The sequence below is a fragment of the Peromyscus eremicus genome, chromosome 8b (genome assembly GCF_949786415.1).
Source record: "Peromyscus eremicus chromosome 8b, PerEre_H2_v1, whole genome shotgun sequence".
NCBI lineage: Eukaryota > Metazoa > Chordata > Mammalia > Rodentia > Cricetidae > Peromyscus > Peromyscus eremicus.
In genome coordinates this window covers 2471691-2499017 of record NC_081424.1, presented here as the reverse complement: position 1 = coordinate 2499017, position 27327 = coordinate 2471691, and the positions used below count along the sequence as shown (strand labels likewise).

The following is a 27327-nucleotide window of genomic DNA, read 5'->3' as shown; positions in this document are numbered from 1 at the left end:
ATCATGATTTAGTATTATTTATCATTAACAAACTCAATACATTGTCAATGGGAAATCTATATTAGTTTTTTTCTTTATTTTTTAGTAGACATTCTGAGGCAATCTAAAAACTTTAGATATTTGTTGGTTGTTTGTGGTTACCATGACACTCAAAGGTATTATTTTACATTATAAATTTACAAGCACACATTAAAATACATCAGTAAACTCTGTAGGCACAATCACATTTTTAGTTACAGCCTATGTTTATTCCCTTGCAAAAAAAAATAATTTTGGGGAGTTTGGAAGAGACACAAATTAAATATACCTAAGTCTTTGTTGGTCATAATTACCATCCTGGAAAATATTTTTGGTTTTGCTCTTATGACTACAGAAAATCGACCAGAATCTTAGATGGGATAGGCATGTCTGTGTTACAGAAAGCAGTGTTTATTCAGCGAAACACTATATCCTAGAGAGGTAAGGGCTGTGTGATATACCTGAAATAGCTTTTGTAGAACAAAGGCCTTGCTAGTGTACTATTCACTCATATTTTAGTAAAGTGCCCATGCCAGAAAACAAATGTTTAAAGGAGAAATTGACATGGTGATTAGAATGCATAAAGAAAACACTGGCCTTTTTATTAAACTTGGTAGACCACTAGTTTTTACTTGATTATCAGTATTAATGAGAGATCTTTGCATGTATTGTCTTTCTGCTAATATTTTGTACATTAGCCATTAAATTCTTCATTAACTTAATTAATAAGAGAAGGAGAGCAAAGGATGTTCAAATCAATCACAGGTACCATTTCATTGTTATCCAGTAAAAGGTTCAATGGGAAAGGAGACTGCACCTATTAGTTATCTTCTCAGCTGCATTTCATCACTGACCCTAATTTATTATCAAGATTTGATGGCACAAAATTTATTGTCAACACCTCCATTTTTACATGAATCAATAAAGCTCCCATCTCTTCTCCAATATTTTCACCATGTTCTCCAATAATTATAGTATCCTGCCCCCCAGGTTTTTACCCCTAAATCAAAACAATTTTTCTCAGTAGATTTTTGCTCCATTTCATCTGTCCCCAAGAAACTCCATATCTGATTCTTGAATGTTGCCATCTCTTTCCTACCATACCTCATACATTACCACTCTAAGTAGACTCATCTAATAATGTTCTATTTAGTAAAACCCATGTACAAACCACATACATCATTTGTTAAACAATTGTTAATTGACACATTTTTGTAGGGCATTCATAGAATAAACATTTTGTAGTTTAATTGCCAAAATTATAAATATAGGTTTTAGAATGACTAAAATATCCACAAAACAAAACAACAACAAAGGCCTTTGGCATAGCTGAATAGAAAGATACTAGAATCTCAAGTCGAAAATAAAGCAGAAAAGAGACTGAAGCTGAAGAGGTAAGGAACGCAGGTGTAGGGACCCACAGATGAGCTGCCCAGACACCAGGAGTTTCAGAACTTGCAGCAGAAGCTGAGAAACCAGGGAAGAAGGGGGAGTTGAATGGTGTATGGGGAATTCCACAATGCTATCAGAAGCTGTGGAGCCATGGAAGGGCCAGAAGCTGACGCAGAAGCATGAGGATCACAACACTGAACAGACACTTTAGACCCAGAGATAAGGACAGAGCTGAACCAGGGTAAGGTGAAACACAGGTCCCATAACAGTTGGGCAGGATCTGTGGAAGCAGAGAGGAGATTGGAGTTGGCCCAAGGAAGGTGCCTGAGGTAGAGTCACACAGAGACCTGAAAGGCTACTGAAGAAGGAACAAGGCTAAGCTGACCAGAGTAGGGCTTCTGGGCAGAAAGCCACACTAGAAGTCAGAGGAAAAGGTGTCAGGACAGGGGAGTGTTAAAACTAATAAAATGACTAGGGCTGCATGTAGAAGCTGACTCTCAGAAGATAAGGAATAGAGGCCCCAGGTCCCGAGGAAAATGACTCTTCAGTCCTAAGACAACCTCCCTTGAGCATAGCAAACGCCTCTACTGAAGGAATGGTGAAGTGAATTTAAAACAAAAGAAAAAAGAAAGAAAGGAAGGAAGGGAGGAAGAAAGAAAATATGCCTCAACCAAATGTATAACTCTAGATGTACAAGTCCAAGCATAAATAACACAGAAAAGTAAGGTATGTCTACTCCAAAAATTACTACTTCCATATTAGTGGTCTACATTAGGAATAATTTGGAAGAACTTCAAAACAAAAACTTCTAAATAATAATTACAACTATAATCGAAGAACTCAAAGCAGATAGCAATGTATTTAAAGAAAACAAAACAAAAAAGAGCTGAATGAAATTAAGAGTTCAATTAAAAATATATAAATAGCATTCAAAAAGTACATGGAATTGCTGAAAAAAACTAAACTGAAATGAAAAACTCAATAAGCTAAATAAAAAACTCAGCAGAGAGGGTCACCAAAAGCATAGAACATGGAGACAGTGTATCAAGGATTAGAAGAGGCAAGAGGAACTCAATCATTTTGAAAATGTCAAGGATAAGTTTACATATATGGGATGGAAAACAGGAGAACTTTGGGACACCATGAAAAGATCAGTTTTTTTTCTTTGAGTGGTGGATAGAGACAAAGAAATACCCACATCCAAGTCATAAAAATATTTTTAATAACACCATAAAAGAACATACCCCAAACATGGAGAAAGAGATGCCCACCAGAGTACAAAAAGCCTACATAACAACAAATAGACATACTCAAAAAAGAAACTCCCAAAGGCATATGGTTAAAACACCAAAATCATGAAAGAGATGACATAAAAACTTCAAGAGAATAGGATAAAGCCATGTGTGAATTCAAGTACATAAAAAATATGAAAAAAATTGTAAAGCCAAGCAGGGCTTGGGAAAATGTATTACAAGTTCTAAAAGACCATAACTGCTAACCTGTACTATTATACCAAGCAAAATATCTACTGGAATTAAAAGAAAAATAAAAACTTTTCTTGATACAAACAGACTAAAGGATTTATGACCACAAAAACCAGATCAAATAAGACTATCAAAAGGAATATATCAGATATCAGAGGGGATCAAAACAATATCTGGAAAACTAATACTAGGAGGTCTAAGAAAATATAACAGATACAATGAAGTGACAGAGATTAATGCACATCATTCACCAATAACTCTGAACATTAATGGTCTCAATTCTTCACCAAAAGATATGAAATCCATCAAAAAACAGGATCCATTAATGACTGCTTCCATGAAACACACTTCACTATCAAAGAATGATACCAACTTTGGGTAGAGAAAGCTATTTCAAGCCAATAGAAATAGGAAATACACAGATGCAGCCTTTCTAATCTATGCCAAAAATTGGATAATTGTTATTATATAATACAGTAAATAATGTAGGACAAAATTAAAATATTTAATAATCTTCATCCTAGTAGAAAATTTAAGAAAAAAATGCCAAGAATATACATGGGTATTTGTTTCCATGTATTGGTCATTTATAAAGCTTTAAAAAATAAAGCAATAGAATTTTTAAAATTTAAAAATTTCAACATTGTCTTGTAGTTTCCAATCTTTTTTTTTATTTAATTTGCTTTTTGAGCACTTTGTATATGAGCATAGCATCTATATCACTCCTACCCCTAAAACTTAAGAACTCCTTACTCCTTTCCAATTCATAACTTTCTCTTTAATTATTAGTCATACACACACATACATCAAAAACAAACAAACAACAACAAAACAAATCTAAGTCTATTTAGCTTTGTTATATGTATATGTATCCACAGCTAACAACTTGGGACTGGTCAGCCTATGTGGAAGAGTATCCCTGAAGAAAAGATTCTCCCTCTCTCAGCAAACATTGATTACCAGTTCTTCATCAAAGGTGGAACACTGTGGAATTTCTCCTGTCAACATTGGCATGTTAACTGGTGGTGTTATTATTCAGGATTCATTTAGGCAACCATACTGCTGATTCTTAAAGGGGACCGTTTTCATGTCATGTCTGGAGAACACTATCCATCCGTTTGCTTCTGGTCCTCTGGTTTGTAATATTTCCACTACCTCTTCCTTGATTTTATCCCTGATCCTCTAGTGTACTAATTATACCACCATATACAGTCATCTAAGTGAGAAAATGACATAAAGTTATTAGAATAAAATATGCTAGACTAAAAAAGCAGGAATGGGAAGGGGGCAACTGTGAAACAAACACAGTCCCCGAAATATATCAAAAATACAGTGTGGAAAGTTATGCTCCTTTGAAGAAGTAGGTTGAGTGAGTGAACAGGTATAAGGAAATTAAATTGGAATGAGTCTCTGTCATCTCACATGTTAAATATTTACGGGTTTTACATCATCTATATTCCTTAAATTATTATGATCTTAGTTTTTCTTCAATATGTGGGTAAAGCTACTAAGAAATTATATATAGATTGTAAGGATAAAGTCTTTTTCTTGGTGAAGCTGCAGTGTCTGGATTTCCAAGCCTGAATGTAATGCAACTCTCTGAGAAGACTTACACTTGGTAGTCCTCCTCTGATAATAGAAAGGGAAGGATCTGAGGGAAAAGCCATTGACAGCAGTTCTAGAAACCTGCTTTTGTTGATATTACAGGAAAAGCTGAAAAACTCTTTAGGCTATGTCTTGGTCACTTCTTTCTTTTCTATCCTGAGCACTACTATTGTCATTCGGGTTTCTTTTACTAGGTAAGTCTGTGTCTAAAGGTCATGAAAAAAAGTTTAGATGCCTAAGCAAGTAACCTGAACATTGCACTACACAACCTTCCAGCGTACTGAAGGAGAAAGACTAAGTTATAGGGGCACACACCCTTGTTAAACCTTGAACAATTGCAAGAGCTTTCCAGACAGCAAACGCTTTCCTGAGAAGTCTGCAGAGTGCCAAGGCTGTCGTTTGTATACTAGTGTTCATAGTGAGGAAGGAAAGTAAGTGTACAGCGTCATGTAAGGGCAAGCAATCCTTCAATGGACAAAAATCAGTTCTTAAACAAAGCACAGCAGTGGGAAGCACTCAACATATTTAGATAGGAGGCAAAGTATTGAAAATAAAGAACCCAGAGGGAAAAACAGACACTCTCCATACAAACTTACATAAAGCATTATAAGTGAAACAGGAGCCTAAAACTGAAAACAGAAGGAGAGTTTCAACAATAATTATACTTGAAATCTGAAGTCCAAAGTATTGTGGGGAAGCACAGTACAAAGGTGAAACGTAGGAGGACCCGAGATTGAGGTGGACAACTTTAGATCCATGCATCTCCAGACTTGTAATATCATTTCTCATATTTCAAATGTTAGAGATAAGCACTTAAAAATATTTAATGCTTTCTAAAATGAACTTCCTCCATAGTATAAATGTACATTTTACACTACGTAGTATATTGGGTCAAGCTCCTGTTGTTGAGAGGAGAGTCTAACAATATTGGTAAATAGCCTGGATTTTGAATCTCAGTTTAACAGAGGAAACTGTGATGAGCCCTGGTGCTATTTTATTTGCCTAGGGAAAGATGAGACTATTATCCAATGAGGCTGAAAGAAAACTGTGCTATCTTATATAAGTATAGAAACTATAAGCCCAAAATATTCAAGACATGGTGCCCAAGTAGGTCTTCTATAAAGGAGAAAGACTAGGTACCTAAGGATGTGCAGTAAAGATAACGCTGCTCTGTACTGTATGGGACCTTATAATGGTGAGTACAGTTTCAGATAAATTGTTCTGAGTCAAGCTGCAACTTTGTTCATAGCCATAGTTTCTCTTTTCCCTTTCTCATAGTAGATCACTAAAAATCTACAAATCTTATGTTGTAGTATCAGTAGTTTATGCTGGCTGGATAATTTGCAGGAAATCCTACTACTTCACTTTCCAGGTGAGTAGCAATGAGAGGTGTATGAAATGTATACTTTGTAGGCATTCTATATATTATTTTCCTCACTTATAAAACTGTGAATCATGGCATCTACTTCAAAAGATTATGAAAATTTGGGAATTGAGAAGTGGTTTAGTGGTAAAGAACATTTACTGATCTTCCAAAAGACCCGAAATCAGCTCTCATCAACCATATAGTAGCTCAAAACCATCTATAACTACAATTCCAGGATATGAGATTTCCCTTTTCTGCCCTTAACGGGTACCAGGCATGTACATGGTGGATAGACATACATGTAGGCAAAATACTCCTAAACATAAAGTACATAAATAACAGAGCAGAATAAAAAAGAATGTAAATTGCATGATGTAGTGGTACATGGCCTTATTTTAAAGAAGATTATTGTGAAAGCTAAAATGTGTGGCAACTGCTTTGATCAATTCCTGGCACTGAGGAAGCATGCTACAAGTGTCTGCTATTGTATATTACAATTGACCATATGCACATATTCTAGTCACATAAAGTTGAGAAACAAACCAGTGTGCCAATCACAGTCCTCATGGTCATCTTAAAAAATATCTGAAATCTTTTTAGTGTTAGGGACTTTGCATATACTATTCTCACCTCTTGCTGAGTACTTCTTGGACTGTGGGTTTCAGCTGCTGTGCTGGGTGTCTTTTGTCAACTTGGCACAAACCTAGACATATCTGGGAAGTGGAAATCTTAATTAAGAAAACATTTCTTTAAGATTGGCCTCCAGGCAAGTCTGTAGGGAATTTTCTTGACTAATGATTGACATGAAAAGGCTTCTCTGCTGAGGGTGATGGCAGACTAGATGAGGACAGCAAGTAAGTTGAGCAAGCCATGAGGAGCAAGCCAATAAACAGCAGTCCTCCCCGGTTTCTGCTTCAGTTACTGCTTCCAGGTTTCTGCCCTGCTTGAATCTCTGCCCTAACCTCCCTCAAGGAATGGAATATTTCCTGGAATTGTAAATGAAATAAAGTCTTTCCTCCCTAAGTTGCTTTTGGTCATGGAGTTCATCAACAAAATGAAACTCTAACTGTATTTATAGATAAAAATTATATTTGTCCCTTCCTTTTCATTCCTGAAAATCCTCTCATATACCCCTCCCTACTCTGTTTAAAATCTTGGACCTATTTTTTCTAACTAATTGTTGTATCATGTTTACATGTATATGTATATACATATATTCTTAAATGTAATCTGTTCCATCTGTGCAATGTTACCTGTATGTATGTTTTCAGGGTTAACCATTTGACACTGGAAAATCAATTGATGTGTGCTTCCCTGGGGGAAGATTACATGTTGGTGAGACATTATGGTGTAGCTTCTAATTTTACTGGGAAACCACAGTCTCATATCAAACTCTGATCCTCTGGCTCTTACAGTCTTTCTGCCTCCTCTTCTACAGTGTTCCCTGAACCTCGGGTGCAGGAGTGTTTTAGATGTATCTGACCAGCATAACACTGAGGTACAGCAGTGGCACACATACCTTGGCAGTAACCAACAGGTCTCTAATTGGACTTCAGATCAGATAAACAAGAGGGAAGCAATGCCTGGTACTGGAATCCCAGCTAACTACTCCATGCTAGTGACACCATAGTTATTGGAGGAAAATTGACAACCTCTAATTTACTAAAACAGTATAATCCATAACAACAATCCATAGCTGTCAATTTTTAATGAGTCTTAGTTTGACATTTTTTCCACTCATGGCCTCAGAATAAATCTATAACTAAAGCATCAAACATTCTACTTTTTTTTCTTTACACAGGTGGTACATGTATGTGGATGTATGTGCAGGTATGTAGTTTCCTGTATGGATCATTGTAATTCCTAAGGTGTAGAAACTCAAACCTATAAATATATTCTAATCCATCAAATACAGATATTAGCACAAAATTGTGAGTATATTCTCATTACTCAATAAATGTGTTTAGTATAGCAGGATACAAATGTTATGAAACAGAAAAATGGGGCTCCAACTTGGAAGTAGAGAAGAAGGTGAGTACAGAAAGAGGAAGTACAAAGAACAAATAACATCAAAGTTGTAGGATTAAAGCCTCATGGAATCATACTATTTTATATTTACTTAAGATTATACACAATATATGTAAGTGTATGCATACGTGTGTGTGTGTGTGTGCGTGCACGTGCACGTGTGCAAACATACAGCTTAAAGAGCTTAAGCCACTTGGGCTGACAATGATCTACACGAAACCCATAGACTAACAAAGGACCAGCACCAGGCATATGGAAGCTCCTTTCAAATGGTTAGTAATGCAGGCAATTCATCAAGTAATATAGACTGTTGCCCTCAGTTGCCTCTCAGAGCTGAAGTCCCTCCTGCTGCAGACGCTGCACACTTAGAACACAGGACCTGGATGATGTGAGCTGGATGTACCCTAAAAGTCCCTTTCTTTCTGTCTGGCTTCCATGGTACCAGAAATACTATGCAAGCTGCCAAGGGCAGGAAACAATTAACAATCCTCTCCAGACGTCACACCTATGAATTACATGGCAAGATATTGCAAAGGTTCAGGATAAAACATGGTGAATAATTTCTTTGAATTTATCTGTTTTTTATTATATATTCTTGATGACAAGAGTATTAAGCAAAAACAAACACAAAACAACAAAACAAACAAACACAAAAAAAAAACCATTAGGAGATATGAAGAAAAGATCACTTACTTTTTCCTTTTAGGACATGATAGAATCTTTTAAAAACTAGCCTATTGAAATACTCTAAAATATAAATAGTACACTTATAAAATCTAAGCATCATACGTATTTGATAATCACATTAGGTATAAGGAATGCAGTACTAACCAGTAGTTGTCAAGTATCACTACAAATCACTACTATCTATGGAACTCTTATAAATAAAAATAACCAAGCCTGAAACACAGAAACATTATCTCAAATGCCTCAGGCTTGCTTTGAGCATTGTATAGTAATATTATAGCTGGCTATGATGTAAACGTCAATTACCTCGCCTTGCTAATGCACGTTTATATCCCCAACTACAAGGGCTGCTGAGCCGATCACAAAGTACAAGATAGCCTGAGCTATAACTCTAGATCAAGGCTGGCTTTGGCACTCAGCGAGACAGACCCTGTCTTAAAACAAGCTGGCACACTTTCCTAGGATATGCAATAACCAAGGCTCATCCCCTAGGGCCACAAAACAAATAAACAGACAAAATCTGTAATTAAATGGTACTTCTATATTAATAAATGCAAAATTGTTTATGATTGAAAAAATATAATTTTCTTTTTTAAAGAAGCCCTAAGTAATTAAGGGATATTAAAAAAATATGTGATATGAGTTACTTTCTTTCATTTATTAGACAAATGTAATAACCTGAACATTTAAAAATATTTAAATATAATCATTTAAAAAGTATTATTTTCCATAATTTTAAAGTTAATAAAATATCATTTGTTTTATGAATATTGATAAATATTTATTGAGTGTTATGTAAATGGCACTCAACTCTGGCAGTAAGAAACCAAAAGCATACAAAGTTTGATTACTGGCATTGTGTGATTTCACAATAAAGGGAGACAGAGATATGCACAAATTGAAAATTCCTTCTTGATGCATGGCAAATGGTTTGGTAGAATATTGTGAGTGTAAAGCACACAGCCTCCCACCTCAGCACATACCTAACTAAGCAGAATGATTATAACCCTTCATGGCATGGGCACTTAAGAGCTGAAGCTAGAATGATGAATTGATATGTGAACTATAAGGAGAAAATAAAGAACTGAGTAAATGTTTGTAGTCATAAAGTAGAGGACACATTTGGAAGTTTGGTTGGGAGAACACAGGATCTCATAGGTTGCCGATGTCTCAGGCATGGTCTTTACTCTGTGAGATTTGTGGGATACGTGTTGTAGAGAAGAGAGACACAGTCAAGTTATGCTCCTTAATAATGTTTTTGAAGATGATGTGCATATAAAACAAAAAATGTATACTATTAATTCTGAATTGTATGTGAGTGAAAAATGCAATAATGTCACAATTGGAGAAGAACATATGCAAAGTAAAGAGAGCAAGGCTTAAGCAATCACAATAGAAGGAACGTACCTGGTTATCCCAGTTCAATCAGAACCGATTTCCTGATGAGGAAATGAAGATAAAGTGTGGCAAGAGTTAAGACTGTACAGACTTGAATGTCAAGGATGAAATATTTTTATGTTTTACTGAGTATTGTGAATTATTTAAAATTTTGTAATAGCAGGAAATCTTACAAGTAATAATATCATTATGTAATTAAAATAAAAAGCACAGGAGAAGAGGCTGGCTATCAGCAGAAGGATAAGCGCCTATCTACTGAAACAGTCCTAATAGGAAGTTGTAACATCAAAGACAAATGGTTTGATGCATAAGACGTCAGGTGTGTGATTGCCTGTAGTGAAGTTTGGGCTGAAGAATTGTTCTGTTTGGTGCACACAGAAGTCAATGCTTGAAAAAGCAGGGGGAGATCTAAATCGGGTTGAAGAGGGCCTTAAAGGTTTTAGATATTATATAGAAGTGTCTGAAGTCCTCAGCTGGAGAGTGAAAAGCCTCACCACCCCAAAGCTCTTAGGTCATGGTTGCCAGCATTGCTTCATTATCAAAAGTTTTTAATCCAAAGTATTCCATCTTGACATGCCTCCAGTTTTGACATCCATATTTGCTACTAAGATCCCAAAATATGATTTCCTCATGGGCTGATTTGTCACTGTACTCAAATTCAGAGATTATTCTGCTAAGTATTTACAGGTGTTTTCTGAGACTCTAGCTTTGTTTCCTCTGGTCAAAGGAGACCTAGAAAGGGCACTAGTAAACTATCATGATAGGAAATACTGACTAAATAATCTAAAAGCCTCTACTTATACTAAAAATAAGATTCTCCTTTGCAAATGGCATAAGTGACCATTACTGGCAATCTAATTAAAACATGTAATTATGACACTGCTAAAATATCCAACTTATCAGCATTGATTTAATTATGGTGGCAGTGAAAATGTTTCTGGTTTTTAAAATTACTTTCCATTATATTTCATAAAGGAAATTAGTTAAATGAGAGCTATTAGTCCAGCTGGAAACAATGAAATTGAAAACAAGGTTAAAGTGTAATTATTATAGAAAATATTGAAAAATAATTGCTATATACTTGAAAATACATTTTCAGTAAAAGAAGAGTTTATGTTTGGCTATTCATTTAATTATATGCATCTGCATGTCTATATGTTTTTCAAATCCGGACACAGGCAATGCATCAATAGTGGCAAATTCTGTGCAAATGTAAAGATTTTCAATAATACATGAAGCTTTTTTCAATATAGACACCTAAAATATTCATATAGCTTGTATCACTGAAGATTAACAATATAAAATATGAATTGAATTAACATTGACTTTTCTGTTTTACAGTAATTGCTAAATGAGTATAAAACACATTGCATTCTGTTCATTAGTATTCCCATTTAAATGTCCTTTTCTATCTACATCCATGATATCTACATTTTTCTAAAATAATCGAAAAACAAACACTTACCAAAATGGTGGTAACAATCAAAGAACGATTAGACAGGGAGTCTGTGATATTTGCTGGCTTTCCTTTCTGACTTTCTGTCATATTCAGGCCACTGGCTGGATCCCACGTTCCAATCTATAAAACAGCAAATGTACTTTGTGAATTGTCCGTCTGGCACCCGTGAGGGGGCTGCAAGGGAAAGTTAAGACTGGCATCACTGTCCTCTGCAGCATTATGTGCTGTCATAAAGCATAGGCTGCTTGTTTTAAGCTTGATTCACTGTTCTGTGAAGTGTGTCCAGCGAAGTGTGACATTAAAGAAGAAAATAATTCGCCATACTGCCACCGTCCGTGTGGGACCTTCATTTTCCATTAAAATGTTCATTCTCCAAAGTAAACCACATTTGATGATACGTTGGTAGCTACTAGAAACTGATGAATAGGGTAATGGCTCTATTTCATTCTCTCCTTATAAAGAGAGTAGTCCATATCACAGACCAAGCTAAAAGACAGGGGAAACCCAGGATCCGGGATAAATTAACAAGTATAGATGGGCTTATAGAAGGGACTGACTTCTATTCGGCCTAACCTCTAGTAGAGTAAATCTACACCAAGAAGTCTTTAGGGCTTTTAAAATAATCTTCTGTAGTGTTAAAAATACTTCTGGAAAGGAGATTTTTAGCACAATCTCACCTAGATAAACTACCCCAGTGCTTCCTTGTGCCCCTATTTAAACAGATTTACTAACCAATGCCTTCTTATAGGTGAGGCTGTATTGTGTACTCTTTGTGTATAGACATTTTATGCCAGTGAACACAGTGGATGGATGACAAAGGGAATCTCTATGGAAGGGACATACAAACACAAGACCTCACAGAAGGCACAGGGTGGGTGTTTCATGGTAACTACACTACAGCATTGCCCTACATGTGTTCATCTTCAGTGAATTAGAACATAACAAGAGCTGTGGATACAGTAATTCTCTATCCCTACCCTCCTAATCCTGAGGATCATCAGAAACAAAATTTGTGTTCCATATTACCCTAGCCAATTATCTAACTTATTTTCATCAAAGGAGAGCAACAAATTCTCTTTAAAATCAACTTCTGTATATAAACAAAATTATGTTTAAAGTGACATTGACTTAGCAGGCATTATTCTTGCTGTATACATAAATATTCTATTAAAGATCTTGTAACTTGATTAAGATCCCTTTATTTCCCTTGTATTTTATCATATACACTAATTTATTATGATTTTCTTAGTAAACTTTTAAACTTCTATTTTCTTTTTTAATTGAAGAAATGCAAAAGTATAACTATTTTCTGTTAAATGAAAGAATGGTAGATACAGATTCTGATAGTTGTATATAAATATAAATTTCATTATATTGTTTCAACATTATAGTTAAAAAATAAGAGGTTTATATTCACCATTTTTAGGAATATCTTAAACAGCTCTTCACACTTACCTCACATTTAATTAATTTTTCATTATATCAATAACTATATATTTTCATTAATAATATTTGTTTCAATAAGTGAAAAATAGTAAATAATTCAGCAGGAGAAAGGACATCCAAAAATTTTTTTCCTATTTCATTTTCAAAATAACTTACTTGCTGGCAATTATATATCATGTCAGATCATGAATCATGACTAGTATTAAGTCATAAAAATGGAGGATGTGCCAGGTGCCTAGGCACAGTGGATAGAAGAGCATAAAATTATAATGACTGCTGATTTACTGAAGTCATTCAAATATAAAAATCATTAAAAGTGCTCCATAGGCTAAACAAGGGATGTGTCTCAATGGTATCTCATAGTGACCACCACTTTTCTATCTGTGGTTTATAATCAATACTTATCACTTATTTACTCACTTAGATAGTATTTCTTTTCTATCATTGACAAAATAGCCAGATTTTAAATGCTATAATTCTATTAATCAAAGTAACAGTCATGATTTGCCCACCACTGCCCACCTAACATCACCCTCAAAGTTACTGATGAAAAGATCCTTAATTCACTCAATACCACACTACAGTAAGTCAAAAATCAAAAAACAATTTGGCTGGTAGGGGAGAGATAGGTCAGTAGCTAGGTGCACCCACACTGCAGCAGAAGACCTTAGTCTAATAATATGCAGGCAGTTCACAACCACCTGTAACTCCAGCTCTTTGGGACCTCATGCTGTCTTCTGGCCTCTACATGCATGTGCACACCCCACCCCCAGACACACACCCACATACATAATTTTAATAAAATTAATCATGTTAGATGAAAAGGTTAGAAACTTTTTTTGTAAAGTCAGTAGCACTTGGATATCAGACCAGATAAACACACAATAAAAACAGAAAATTACAGATATATTTCCCTCATAAAAATAAATGTAAAAATTCCCCACAAATCAATTGCATTCATAACTGGGTGTAGTAGCACATGCCTTTGCTATCAAAACTGTGTCATAAGAGTCAATAGGATCTCTGTAAGATAGAGACTAGCTCTACAAAGTTTAGGCCAGCCAGAACTACATATGGGGCATTACACTAAATAAAAAATTCTCAAGAAATAATATTCAAACAGCTGAGAAACACTATTAAAACTTTTTCAACATTTTTAGCCATCAAGGAAATGAAAATTAAAACTGTTTTTAGATTTCATCTTACACCTGTCAAAGTGGTTGAGATTAAAAACAAATAATGACAAATGTTGGCATATATGTAGAGGAAAGAACACATATTCACTGCTATTGTAAATGCAAATGGATGCAACTACTTAGAAATCAGTAGGGAGCTTCCTCATAAATAACTTAAAACATATCTTCCATATAATCCAGCTGTATCAAATGTAGGTTTATAGCAAGTACTCTGTACCATACTTTAGACATATCTATTCATCTATGTTCATAACTGTTCTGTATTCATCAATATTCATCACTCACAATTGCAAGGAATATGAAATAGCCTTTATGTTTATCAACTGATGGGTAATGAAAATATGGTATTTTCACATACACAGTAGAAGAATATTATCAATTAAGAAAATAATTTATGAAAGTGATTCATAACAACAGACACTGAAGAAATCCAGAGAATCATAAGGACATACTTTAAAAACATGCACTCCACCAAATTGGAAAATCTAAAAGAAATGGATAATGTGATCACTAGGTATCACTTACCAAATTTAAATCAAAATCGTATGTGCAATTTAAACAGACTTAAAATTCCTGGTAAAATTGAAGCAGTCATTATAAGTCTCACAACCAATAAAAGCCCAGGGGCACAAGATAATAGTTCAGAATTCTATTAGACTTTCAAAGAAGAGTTAGCACTGATACTTTTCTAATTATTCCACAAAATAGAAACAAAATGAACACTGTCCAATTCATTTTATGAGTCTAGAGTTGCCCTGATACCCAAACTACATACAGATCCACCACAAATAGAGAATAACAGATCAATCTGTTATGAACAAAGATTTAAATATACTCAGTAGAATACTTGCAAACTGAATCCAAGGACACATCAAAGTTATCATCCACCAAGATCAAGTAAACTTCATCCTAGAGATGTAGGAATTGTTGAAAATACAAAAATCAATAAATGTAATCAACCATATAAACAAACTGAAAGAAAAAAAACACATAATCATCTCATTAGATTCAGAAAACTGTTTTGACAAAACCCAACATCCTATCATGATAAAAGTCCTGAAGGGATTAAGGATGCAAGAGACAAACCTAAATATAATAAAGATAATTTACAGCAAACCACATCAACTTATATGGAGAGAAATTCCACTAAAATCAGGAACAACACAAGCTTGTCATCATTCCTGATTTAAAGTTGAACTTCAAAGTTCTAGTAATAAAAAACTGCATGATATTAGCATAAATATTAGCATAAAAATAAACACATTGATCCAAGGAGTTAAACTGAAGACCCAGACATAAATCCAAACTCCTATGAACACCTGATTTTTGATAAAGAAGCCAGAAATACACACTGGAAAAGAGAAAGAAAGCATCTTCAACAAAGAGTGCTGGTCTAACTGGACATCAGTGTGTAGAAGAATACAAATAGATCTACACTTACAACACTGACAAAAACTCAGCTCCAAATGGATCAAAAACCTCAACATAAAACCAGATACACTGGACCTGTAGAAGGTAAAGTGAGGAACTGCCTTAAATGCATTGGCACAGGAGAAGACTTTCTGAATAGAACACCAATAGCGCAGGTACTAAGATCAACAATTAAGAAATGGGACCTCATGAAACTGAAGGTCTTCTGAAAGGCAAATGACACTGTCATTTGGACAAAGCAGCAGCCTACAGAGTAAGATAATATTTACCAACTACACATCCCATAGAAAAGTAATAGCTAAACTATACGAAGAACTCAAGAAACTAGATATCAAAATGGCAAATAATCCAATTAAAAATGGGGTCCAGATCTAAATAGGTAACTAGAGGAAACTAAATAGCTGAAAAACACTTAAATGTTCAACAGCCTTAGCCATTAGGTAAATACAAATAAAAATTACTTCGAGATTTCATTTTACACCTGTCAGAATGGATAAGATCCATAACACAAGTGACAGTGTATGCTGGCAAGTATGTGGAACAAAGAAAGCACTCATCCATTGCTAGAAGGAGTACAAACTTGAACAGACTCTATAGAAATCAGTATGGAAATTCCTCAGAAGGATAGGAATCAGCTTACATAAGACCAGCTATTGCAACTCTTGCTCACGTACCCAAAGATTACTTCACTCTACCACAACCATGCACAACCATATTAATTGTTGCTCTATTCATATTAGACTGAAATTTGAAATAAACTAGGTTTCCTTCAACAGAAGAATGGATAAAGAAAATGCGGTACATTTATCAAAATCAAGTGTTATTCAGTACTTCAAAAAATGACATCACGAAATCTGCAGCCAAATGGAATTAGAAAAACTCACCCTGAGTGAGGTAACATAGACCCAGAAAGAAAAATGTTGTCTTATTACTTTATATGTGGATATTAGCCATTAAATAAATTATAACAAAGCTACAATGTATAGACCCAATATGATTAGGATTATAGGAAGGCACTGGAGGGACTCATGGATCTCCCTGTGATGAAATGGAGTAGTTTTTGTTGTAAAATATTAGTTGAAAATTTGTTGCATTCGTTTATGCTGTGGAATATTTTTTTAATGATGTGAAGATGTGTTGCATTCTTTTATGTTGTATTTGTTTACCTCTGGCAAGCTGTGTTACTTTGCCTGTCTTCAATTGGTCTAAATGGCCAATAGAAAGACAGGAGAAAGGATGCGAGGAGAGGCAGGAAGAGAATAAACAGGAGAAGAAATCTGGGAGGAGAGGATCAAGGAACCAGAGAAAGAAGAGAGGAAGACTCCAAGGACCAGCCACCCAGCTACACAGCAAGCCACAAAGTAAGAAATAAAGCAAGGTATACAGAAAGAGAGAAAGATAAAGGCCCAGGGGGATAATTTAAGTTAAGAAAAGCTGGCGAGAAACAAGCCAAGCTAAGGCTGGGTATTCATAAGAAAGAATAAGCCTCTGTATATTTATTTGGGAGCTGGGTAGAGGGCCCCAAAAGAGCAAAGAACCAAAGAATAAAAACAACCAACTACAGATTTTATTGGTAAACTGCAGACAGGATCAGGGACAGGAACAGGAGAATTAGGTGGAATGGGGGAATGAAGATGGGATTGAGGGAGGGACTTAGTGGAGAGACAGCTAGAACAGAGGAGCATTTGAGGTGTGGTATGGTAAACAAATTCAGTGAAATCTTCCTAAAGTATATAAAGGCAATCCTAAGGATGTCTCCAAATAATGAGAGAGACATAGTCTCAAGCATGTATAATACATGCTAAATAATTTGTATGTGAATGAATTAATGATAGAAATTCATCATGAAGAAGCTTAAATTTTGGCTATTTAGTATTTCACTAATATATTCATAACTGAGCCTGGTGATAGAGATTGGTAATATCAGCTACCCAGAGGCTAAGGAAGTCCAGAGGACAGAGGTTTTCCTATGTTCTTTTATCTCCATGTATTATTTTGTTCAAGATATTTACCTGATTATTGTCTTTACCATATACTTGCTATTCTCCTAAGCTACCTTTGGTTTCTGTTTTATTTCTTTAACTTATATTTTTAAGAATTTTCTACATGTGTGAGGTATACACATGATTTCAATATCATGTCCATCCCTGCCACTGTCCCCTGACTTCTTCCATCCCAACTTAATTCTCAAATTAATGACTTCTATTATTTTTAATTGTTATTATTACATGCATGCACACACACACACACAGACACACACACACACACACACACACACACACACACACACACACACACACCGATTCAATCTGCTATATTTGATAGATATCTTAGAGTGTATAAGTATTCTGGGTAAATATTTTATGTTTGATTTAAAATTCTCAGAAATCTTCAAATTCTTAATATAATTTTCAGTAATTGTATTGTTTTTAGTATCTGTCTTGTTTGTCTTTGTACATAAATTGGTGTTCATAATTATTTTAAAGTGTTTTGTTTCAATGAGTAGACTATTTAGTTTTATGTGTTGACAGCTTTCTTAGAATAATGTCCCTTTGGTTAGTAACTCACATTAATGCTTTATTTCCAAAGAATACTTCCAGTTCTTAAAGTCTGCATAATTGTTCTTCTTATCAGCAAGAGGAGTGTATCATTTCTTTTAAAGGTATATGTCAGCTCTGTTTTAAGCAGAATTACTGGGCATGTGTTTTCTTCTCTCTGAAATTTTAGTAATCAGATGCTTGGCAAGAATACCAGCAACATCCTTGAATAGGAATAAAATGACTCTTCCCAGCTATGCCTGGAAATATTAGTTGTAAAAGCTTATTTAAACATGAGAAACATTTTCAATTAAACTACTCACTTAAATGACACAGTGGAATTCTATCAAAATTTTCTTTATATCATGATATTGAACTCTTTTAGCAGAAAACCAATTGGATATTTACAAATTTTAAAATATCATCATTGTTTTTATTCTGAAACTAATGAGTTGAAGTGTAAGGATATGATAGTACCTTGCCCAGCTTGCAGTATGTCCTTGGCCCTGATTTCAAACCTCAGGACTTACATGCACACATGAGCACACACACAAATACATATCCAAATAAAACTATCATCTTTATTATATGCATAGTTTTACATAGTATGAGACAAACGTGTCAGACTTGAACAAAATTACGGCAATAGTTCTCCAAGGCTGACCTTGTAATGAGAAACCATCCCAGGTGTTCGGTTTCAGTCTCAGCTATCAATAGTAATAAACGATGTCCAACCCAATGATCCAGGAGAATAGTTTGTCTTGTGTATAATAACTATTCATCCATAGGAAAGGGAATTTTTCATTGTACTTCTGAGAGAATTGAAAAGTAAAAAGCTGAAGGATTAGTTTACAAAATGCACTGACATGCAGTTAAAAGATGGCTATTCTTATAATTTGCTTGAATATAAATTGGTGAAATGCCTACTTCTCTATTAAATTTTTCTGAAAAACTTGCAAGGTTTCCCAAGTCAATATGGTACATAAAAATGGATATGGGGATTTTTTTCCAAAACAAGAGTTGTATTATTAAGTGTTGGTAAGAATTTATACATTGTTACCCCTCTCAATCCTTAAATATTAAAAAATATGATATAGTTGAAAATTTTCCAATGATCATTGATGTCAATATTTGGTAGTTGTGTGTTTCCATTGGAGTATGAACTAAGACAAAAATAATATCTATCTAGCACCTGATTTCACAAAGACAGACAGAAATCATTTTATATAAGGCCTGTGCTGTCTACTAGCAAGTACTCAGCATGAAAGGGAACAGGCTACATTCATATATGTTAATTTGCATGTAAGCACAGTGTAAAGAAAATCCTATTAACTCACCATTTGAGAACTATAGTGCACGTTGAGAACAGTAACTCATTAAATGTAAAATTTCCTTGTAAAAAAAGGATTAGTATTATGAACTTTTATTTTTCACATTTAGGTTTTCATTTTTGTCTAGGATAAATGTAATCTTTTGTTTAATTACAAATTTAAGAGCTTGGTGGTGAGATTACATTTTTTTATTAAGAGAGTTTTTATTCATTTTACATAGCAACCAGAGATCCCCCTCTCTTCCTTCCTCCTCCCACCTACCCCCAGCCTCTCTCCCCCAACCCCCCCCCCATTTACTCCTCTGAAAAGGTAAGGCCTCCTCATGGGGAGTCAGCAGAGCCTGGTACATTCAGTTGACGCACGTCCAAGGGGGTTTACATTTTTTAAGTGAAATTTGGATTGGTGAATTAAGTGTTCTCAACAATGTCATTTTCCAAGGATATATGCACTTCAGATTTGGTTGGATTTGAAATCTCCTGCCTAGTATTTAAAATTCAGTTAAAATTTAGATAAAATTTAAAATGAATTTAGTTAAAATTCATCAAGAAAGAAAACTTCAAATTATATTTGTTACCTGATGGGACAAATAAGAAATTTGTGGGTTGAAGCAAGAAATTGTCTGCCCAGAAATGAAGAAATCTTACTGACTTTTAAGCAAAAACATCATCCAAAAATGTTTTTTAAAAATACTCTACCAAACAGAAGATTAAAAATTGTCAAAGAAAGTAACAACTATAAATAAGGCAACATGGAAATATCCACATGGTTCTGAGTCAAGGAATATGATTAATTCTAAATAAGAGACAAATTAAATGGTAATCATTTGCAAACAAATACATTCATCTTAATGTAGCCTAGAAGGCAAACACGGTTCTGAGTATCTTTAAGATCACTGGACAATGTTGTCATTGACAATGGCTTCCTATTGGGAGGCAATAGAAATCAGTTGTTGAGAAAGTTCAGTTCATTGCTACCATAGGGACCAGGATGTATGTACCAAATACTATCAAGCATGAAAGATAACTTCTGTGCATCATATATCTAGAATTCTATTAAAGAAATAATTCTCATTTGTCTGATATGGAGACTCAAGTGTAGATAAACTTTGAAAACTGTAAATGTATTTAGATGTCTTTTATTTAGGCCATTAATAGGATCAGGATTCTACAGGCCAGTAGAAGTTCAACAGTGAAGATTCCTATAGAAAATACCACTTTTCATAAGAGAAGTAAAGCCTATTAAAGTTCTTCACGAACAGTTGGAAATTACAGTGAACTTCTGAGGTAGTTGGAAAAAAAAAATTGCCCTCAAAAGGAGTGGCACTATTAGGAGGTGTGGCCTTGTTAGAGGAAGTGTGCCATGTGGGGACGAGCTTTTGCTTAAGCTTCCCTCAGTGTGACAGTAACTAGACTTCTTGTGGCCTGCCAATGAAGATGTAAGGACTCTCAGCTCCAGCACCATGTCTGCCTGCACTCTGCCATGCTCCCCACCATGAGGATAATGGACTGAATCTATGAAACTGTAAGCCACAAACTCAAATGTTTTCCTTATAAGAGTTGCTGTGGTCACGATGTCTTTGTATAGCAATAGGAAACCCAAATTAAGACAGAAATTGGTACCAGGGACTGGGGTTTTGCTGTGATTGGCCTGACCATGCTTTTGTTTGAAGTAATATGGACATGGTACATTGGGTTAGAAAAGCAGTAGGTTGCTTTAAGCCCTGCTTAATGGGGCATATTAGTAGGAGCATAGACAACAATGGTGCTGGTAATGAATTGAAATTCCAGAAGCTGGCTCAAAAGGTTTCAGAGATGAATTTTAGTATGTTGCTTAGAAATTGCTCTTATGATGTTTTGGTGAAGCAAGTAGCTGCCTTTTGCCCGTGTCTGAGGAGTCTGCGTGAGGTTAAAGTGAGGAGTCTTAGATTAATTCCATTGGCAGAAGAAATCTCCAAACAGCCTAGTATAGACTCTGTCATGTGGATATTAGTTTTAATTATAATGAAGATTTATAAAGAAAAGGAGCAAGCTCAGGAAGGAAAAATATTTGAGGAGAATAAGAGCACCAAAAAAAGGAATGGAGCTTAATTGTTTGTTCAAGAAAATAAACAGATTAAGAAATAGAATAAAGGGAGTGGTGACCTCAGGGCAAGATACCACCCAGCTAAATTTCCAATTTGTATAAAGTAACTAAAGAAAAATTTAGAGCTGGGTGAGGCAGTGCATGTCCTTAATGCCAGCACTGGGAAGGCAGAGGCTGGCAGATCTCTGAGACTGAGGTCAGCCTGGTCTACAGTGCAAGTTTCGGGACATCCAAGCTTAGGCTGTGAAATAAAGAAAGCTGGCAAAGATGTAATTGAAAAAGAGGGCCATCTTCCAGCTCCAGCAAGCAGCAGAATTGGGCATCTTCAGCCACATGGTTCTGACTTTAGAGTTAAGGATAGAAGAAAGGTATTATGGAATAAAGCAGCTGAGGCCAAGCATGTGCCAGGGATGTCCCTGAATAGAAGCGTAGCAGAGAGGCCATTGGGTAAAGCTGTGAAGTTGAAGCCTGGATTATCTTGAAGAACCCAAGATGTTAGAAATGCCAGAGTCCTGGGATAACTGCTGAGGATAGCTACTAACAGGGATTGGAACCAGCCCAAGAGAAAGAAGTATGTTTCAGTCATAAAAAAAGCAGAATGGAATTGGAGACCTGAAGAACATTTTGACACCAGACATAGAGATGTAGAAATTGGAGTGTGCCCAGCCAGTTTCTGGTCTTGCATTTGTCCAGTACTTCCTTGCTATTTTCCCTTGCCTGCATTATGGAATGGTAATTTATATCTTTTGCCATTATATGTTGGAAGTATGTGATTTGCTTTTTTATTTTGATTTTTACAGGGGATTACAGTTAAGAAATTGCCTTTCTTCTCAGAAGACTTTGGAATTTGAAACTGTCATAGTCTATGGGAACTTCTGAAGTTGGATTGAATGCATTTTTTTGCATTATGATATGGCTATAAGCCTTTGGGGGCCTGGAAGTGGAATGCAGTGATTTGAAAGAAAATGGTTCACAAAAGCATTAGCACTATTAGGAGGTGTGGCTTTGTGGGAGGAAGTGTGTTACTGTGAGGGCGGGCTTTGAAGTCTCTTTTGTTCAAGCTTCCCTTAGTATAACAGTCACTAGACTTCCTGATTTCTGCCAATGAAGTGGTAAGGACTCAGCTCCAACACCCCATCTGAATGCACACTACAATGCTCCCTGCCATGATCATAATGGACTGAATGTCAAAACTGTAAGCCACAAATTCAGTTAAATATTTTCCTTATAAGAGTTGCTGTAGTCATGTTGTCTTTTCACAGCAATAGAAAACACAAACTAAGACAACATCAAACATACACACCTGCAGACTTAGGAAAGCAGCGTTTCACTGCTGCTGATATCTTGTCTATGTATTACAGAACCCCAGAGCTCCAATCACAGGTTCGTGAATTACAAGTATATGTGTTCTTGTGGGTACAGATACAAATGGTAGCTACTGAGAAACTAAAGAACGTTCATGTTGAAATAAAGCTTCAATTCAATGTCAAGCACAAGGATGGCTGGAGAAATGATTCAATGCTTAAGAGCACTTGCTGTTCTTCCAGAGGACCTTGGCACCAGCACACACAGCTTACAACCACCTGTAACTATAGCTCAAAGCTATGTGAAAGCCTTTCTGACATATTCATACACATGAATAAAAATAAAAATAAACTACTTGTAAGTTTAATGTGACAAACTTAATTTTTGATTACTTCTCTTATTTTTTAGATTATAATATACTTATATCATTTCCCCCTTTCTTTTACTCCCTACAAATATTTTAAATTTTAAAGTGGTTTACTTATGAATATTTAATCTATATATTTTACTATATTTATATTATTATAAATTTATTAAAAGTGTGTGTCTATATGATAAATAATAATTTATAAATTCTGACTTTTATAAACTTTGGAAAACCTCTATTCTATATCTATCACATTTTTAAGACCTTCCTGCAGAACAAGAAAGTTAGAAATTGATTTTATTATGAAACTATGATTAGCATTGTAATTTTTCATACTGCCTAACAGTTCCACACCCTGACATACTATAACTGGCCAAATAAATGTCTTGCTTGCAACTTTTACTTTTCAAAATCAGCATAGTATTAGTATACAAATTTAATTTCAGAGAGATATATTTAAAAAGATCTAGTCTATTTTAATAATAAATATATTTCAGTTGGAGAGGTAGGGAGGTCTTTTATTTTGTCATATATTTTAATTTAGATATCAAAACCATGAGGGTATCCAGATACAAAATTTGACACTTTAGGAAGAATGGAGCTGAAATGTAATTTGCACCACAAATTAAAGGCAAATATCTCCTGTACAATAATAATCTTTCTGAACAGCAAATAATGTATAATAAGAAATGACTGACTTTTTGCCTTTAGAAAATGCATGATGTTGTGATCATATAAGATATGACATACTATTAAAAAAACAGTCATATGGTGGGACTGACATTATTATTTGATTATAGTTTCTGACAATAGATTTTGTTTTAGGTGTAAATGATTATTTTCCTAAAAGGTGTAACTAGTTTGTTCAGTTTGCAAAGGAATGACATTTGCCTTTGGTATCATCAACTCTGCCAAAATTTGTTTTTGCAAAGCTTTCCAATTCTTTTTGCTATAAATGCAATCCTTTCAAATAATATTCTAAATTCATTTTAAATGAATTTATATCTTATCACAATAAACATGTGCTTGTCTCATCTGAAGCTGGTCTTTCCCAATTTCACAACAACAGTTCAGGGAGTGACACTAAACTATTTCCAGTTGTATGTCATATTTTGAACGCATATTCACCAATGATAGACATCATTATACTGTTGATTTTTAAGACATTTTGATATTTCTTCATTAATCAACTTTTTGATCCCTTAGTACTATTTTTTCCTCCCTCTGAATGACTTCAAGAATTCCATTTACACACTGAACATGCAAATAGATAATGCCAAAATGTGTATTATACTTTGACTCAGGACCTCTGAGGCAAGAACTATAGAAGCCAAATAACATCTGCAATGGTCTGCAGAGAATAGACAGTATCCACTCCACAAATGACAGCACTCTTATGTGGTGACAGCCTTGCAAATTTTGAATGAACCAAGGAAATGTCTAATATACCTTGTAAACAACATTCAAGATGCTCATTCCTAGTTATATCTCTTCTTGTTTCCATGTTAGCAATCTCCAGTCAGGGCATGATTGAGACATTCATCCCTCCCAATATGAAACTTCCGACCCCCCGTCTTCCTCTGAGTGTCAGCTTAAGAACAGAAGCTGGTGTTTCCCTAGAGGTAGCTCCAAATAACAAGCTTATGTTTATGGGGCTTTTGTTCATTTCCACAAAGAAAAAATCTATAAATGAGACAATGATATTTCTATACCTTCAATGTTTTGAAACTTTTTCATTAGAGGGTCACATTTTATACTTGTGTTATACACACTCTTGTCACTATAAACATTACTGTCATCTCACCTGCACTATAAAATCCTCCAATTCCTTGAAAATGCTACAGAGTATTGGGCATCTGGAACATGGCTATTGCCATTCTCTGTTCCCAATGCTGTTGTGAAAAATAACTCTCCCTCAGATATTAGAGTAAGTAGTCTGTGTGAATTATGTCTTGGGATTTTCATAGTGCCCCTTCATTCTTTCAAAGGCTGATAAAAATCTCCTGAAGACGTACTTGGTGCTAGATACTTTTCCAAGGCATGGCTACATTAAATAGTTGAAAGTATGAGGTATTTTTCTAGCTAACATGATGTGTATTGATAAATCATAAACAGCACTGAGAGGATGGTGAGCAGTGCTTTCCAGGTCATATTTGGATTTTGGGGAAGAACAAAGTGGGAAGCCACAGAAGGGTCTAAACAGAGCTACAGCCAACTTGTTTTAGGGAACACCTGTCTGGATGTTATGGTCTGATGAATGGAATCTAAGGATAATAGAACTAAGATGATTCTGAGGACGGCATCATAGCTATATGGTAATACATGTCCTGGTTTGTTCCAGCAATGGATGTGGCAATACTTTAAGTGCATTTTGAATGCACAATAGACAATATGACTTTGTTCCAATGAAAATTATTTAAGTGTTGAGAAGTATTATTTTTCATTTTCTTAATCTTGTGCACTGAATAGAAGGCTCTTCAGCAAGAAATTCATCTGTCTTATTGCCTAACATAGATAAAGTCTGGAATGGTACCCAATGACCCCTGCTCTGCTTGAAAGAAGGCACTATCTAAAGATGTTTTAAGAGATGTGTACTGGAGAGTCAAAGCCCTTGCCAATATGAATGAGAAGAGTGTATTTTGATCTGTAGTTGTTACTGAAATAGAAAGGTTAATTGTAACACAATTCCAGGCTCAGTGCCCTGAGGATATCACACTCCTCTCTCTCTCTCTCAATAATAGGAACCTATTTGTTATTTCTTGATTTTCTTCTACATAGTTGTAATAATAAGAAGTGTGAGAGTGTTTTTCTATCAATATTCTAATTATGCTCATATTTCAGTAGTTATTAAAATGTCTTAGTTACTTTGCTCATCCTTTTATCAATAACAGACAATAAGCAGCTTACGGAATCAATGGTTAATGGTAGCTCACAGTTTGAGGTTCAGTCCATCACGTTGGGAGCTCTTGGCAACAGGAGCATGAGACACCTGGTCACACTGCATCCATAGCAAACAGAGTGGCTATATTTTCAGTCTGTTTATACTTTTATTTAGGCTAGGACTCTAGCCCAAGGTACAGTGATGCCTAATTTTATGTTGAGTCTTCTTACCTCATCAAAACCCTCCTGGGGTTTTGATAATGCCCTAAGAGGCATTATCAGATGGTTTTTCCAAAGATGATTCTAGACCCTGCCAAGCTGACAAATTAACCATCAAATGTTTACACTGAGAATCTCATAACATGAAAGGCTTTCTGGGTTGGGGATATGACTCATTTGGGAGGATGCTTGACTAACATGCATAAGGTGTTAAGTTTGATCCAAAACATATATATGGCATGATGATGCATGATTTTAAGCACTCAGGAGAGAAAGGCAGGAAGCTCAGAAGTTCAGCATAATTTTCTGGTACATAGTGGGGATTGAGGCCAGTCTACCATACACGACGTCTGTCTCAAAAGAAAACAAAATTCATTCAGCTCATTTCTAAAAGTCTCCATAACATTAAACAGTTCCAACATGGTTCAAGTTTCTTATGATTCTTCTGAAACTCAAGGAAATCTTTTAACTATGAGCCCCTATAAAATAACAAATGAGCTGCATGGCTGTAATTATACAATCACACAAAACAAACTTTTCATTCCAAAAAAGATAAAAGTAAACATAATAAGAAAAAATTTGACTCAACATTTTCCCATTATTCAAAGGCTAATTCTAAGAACTTCATCTACTGTTATTCTTCAGTTTTTTCAGAAATATTCATCTATTGTGTGTATGCTTTCTTTGAGGATTTTGAACCAAATAACATTGAGGAGAATTTATATATATATATATATATATATATATATATATATATATATATATATATATATATATATATATATATATCAATGTTTAAAACAAATATGTTTCAGGAGTGCACACAAGCCACTTTGAGGTGTCATGTAATATCTATAAGTTACACTGTTTCAGTTTTCTTGCATTGGAGAATTATCCCAGATACATGGAAACCATTTTATATATAGGTCTTTCTGTGAGCCCATTGGAATCCAGGAGAATGTTCTGTACTTGTCTTAATTTTTGAGTCAAAGAAAACTGGATCATTGTCAATATTAAGAGCATCATTATTATCAGAAATCATACTAGTGACTTAGATATTTCCAAAATGTAATGTAATCACATCCCAGAAGGCTGC

The 27327-nt window shown here is 35.0% G+C and overlaps 1 protein-coding gene across 3 annotated transcripts in view; it reads right to left on the bottom strand.

The window, feature by feature from the left end:
• Grik2 (glutamate ionotropic receptor kainate type subunit 2) overlaps positions 1 to 27327 on the bottom strand; it is a 631292-nt gene that overhangs the window by 228824 nt on the left and 375141 nt on the right. For all 3 annotated transcript variants that reach the window (XM_059272429.1, XM_059272428.1, XM_059272430.1), the window contains exon 10: positions 11444 to 11557. In XM_059272429.1, the coding sequence (XP_059128412.1) occupies positions 11444 to 11557 (114 nt within the window). The remainder of the gene's footprint in view (positions 1 to 11443; positions 11558 to 27327) is intronic.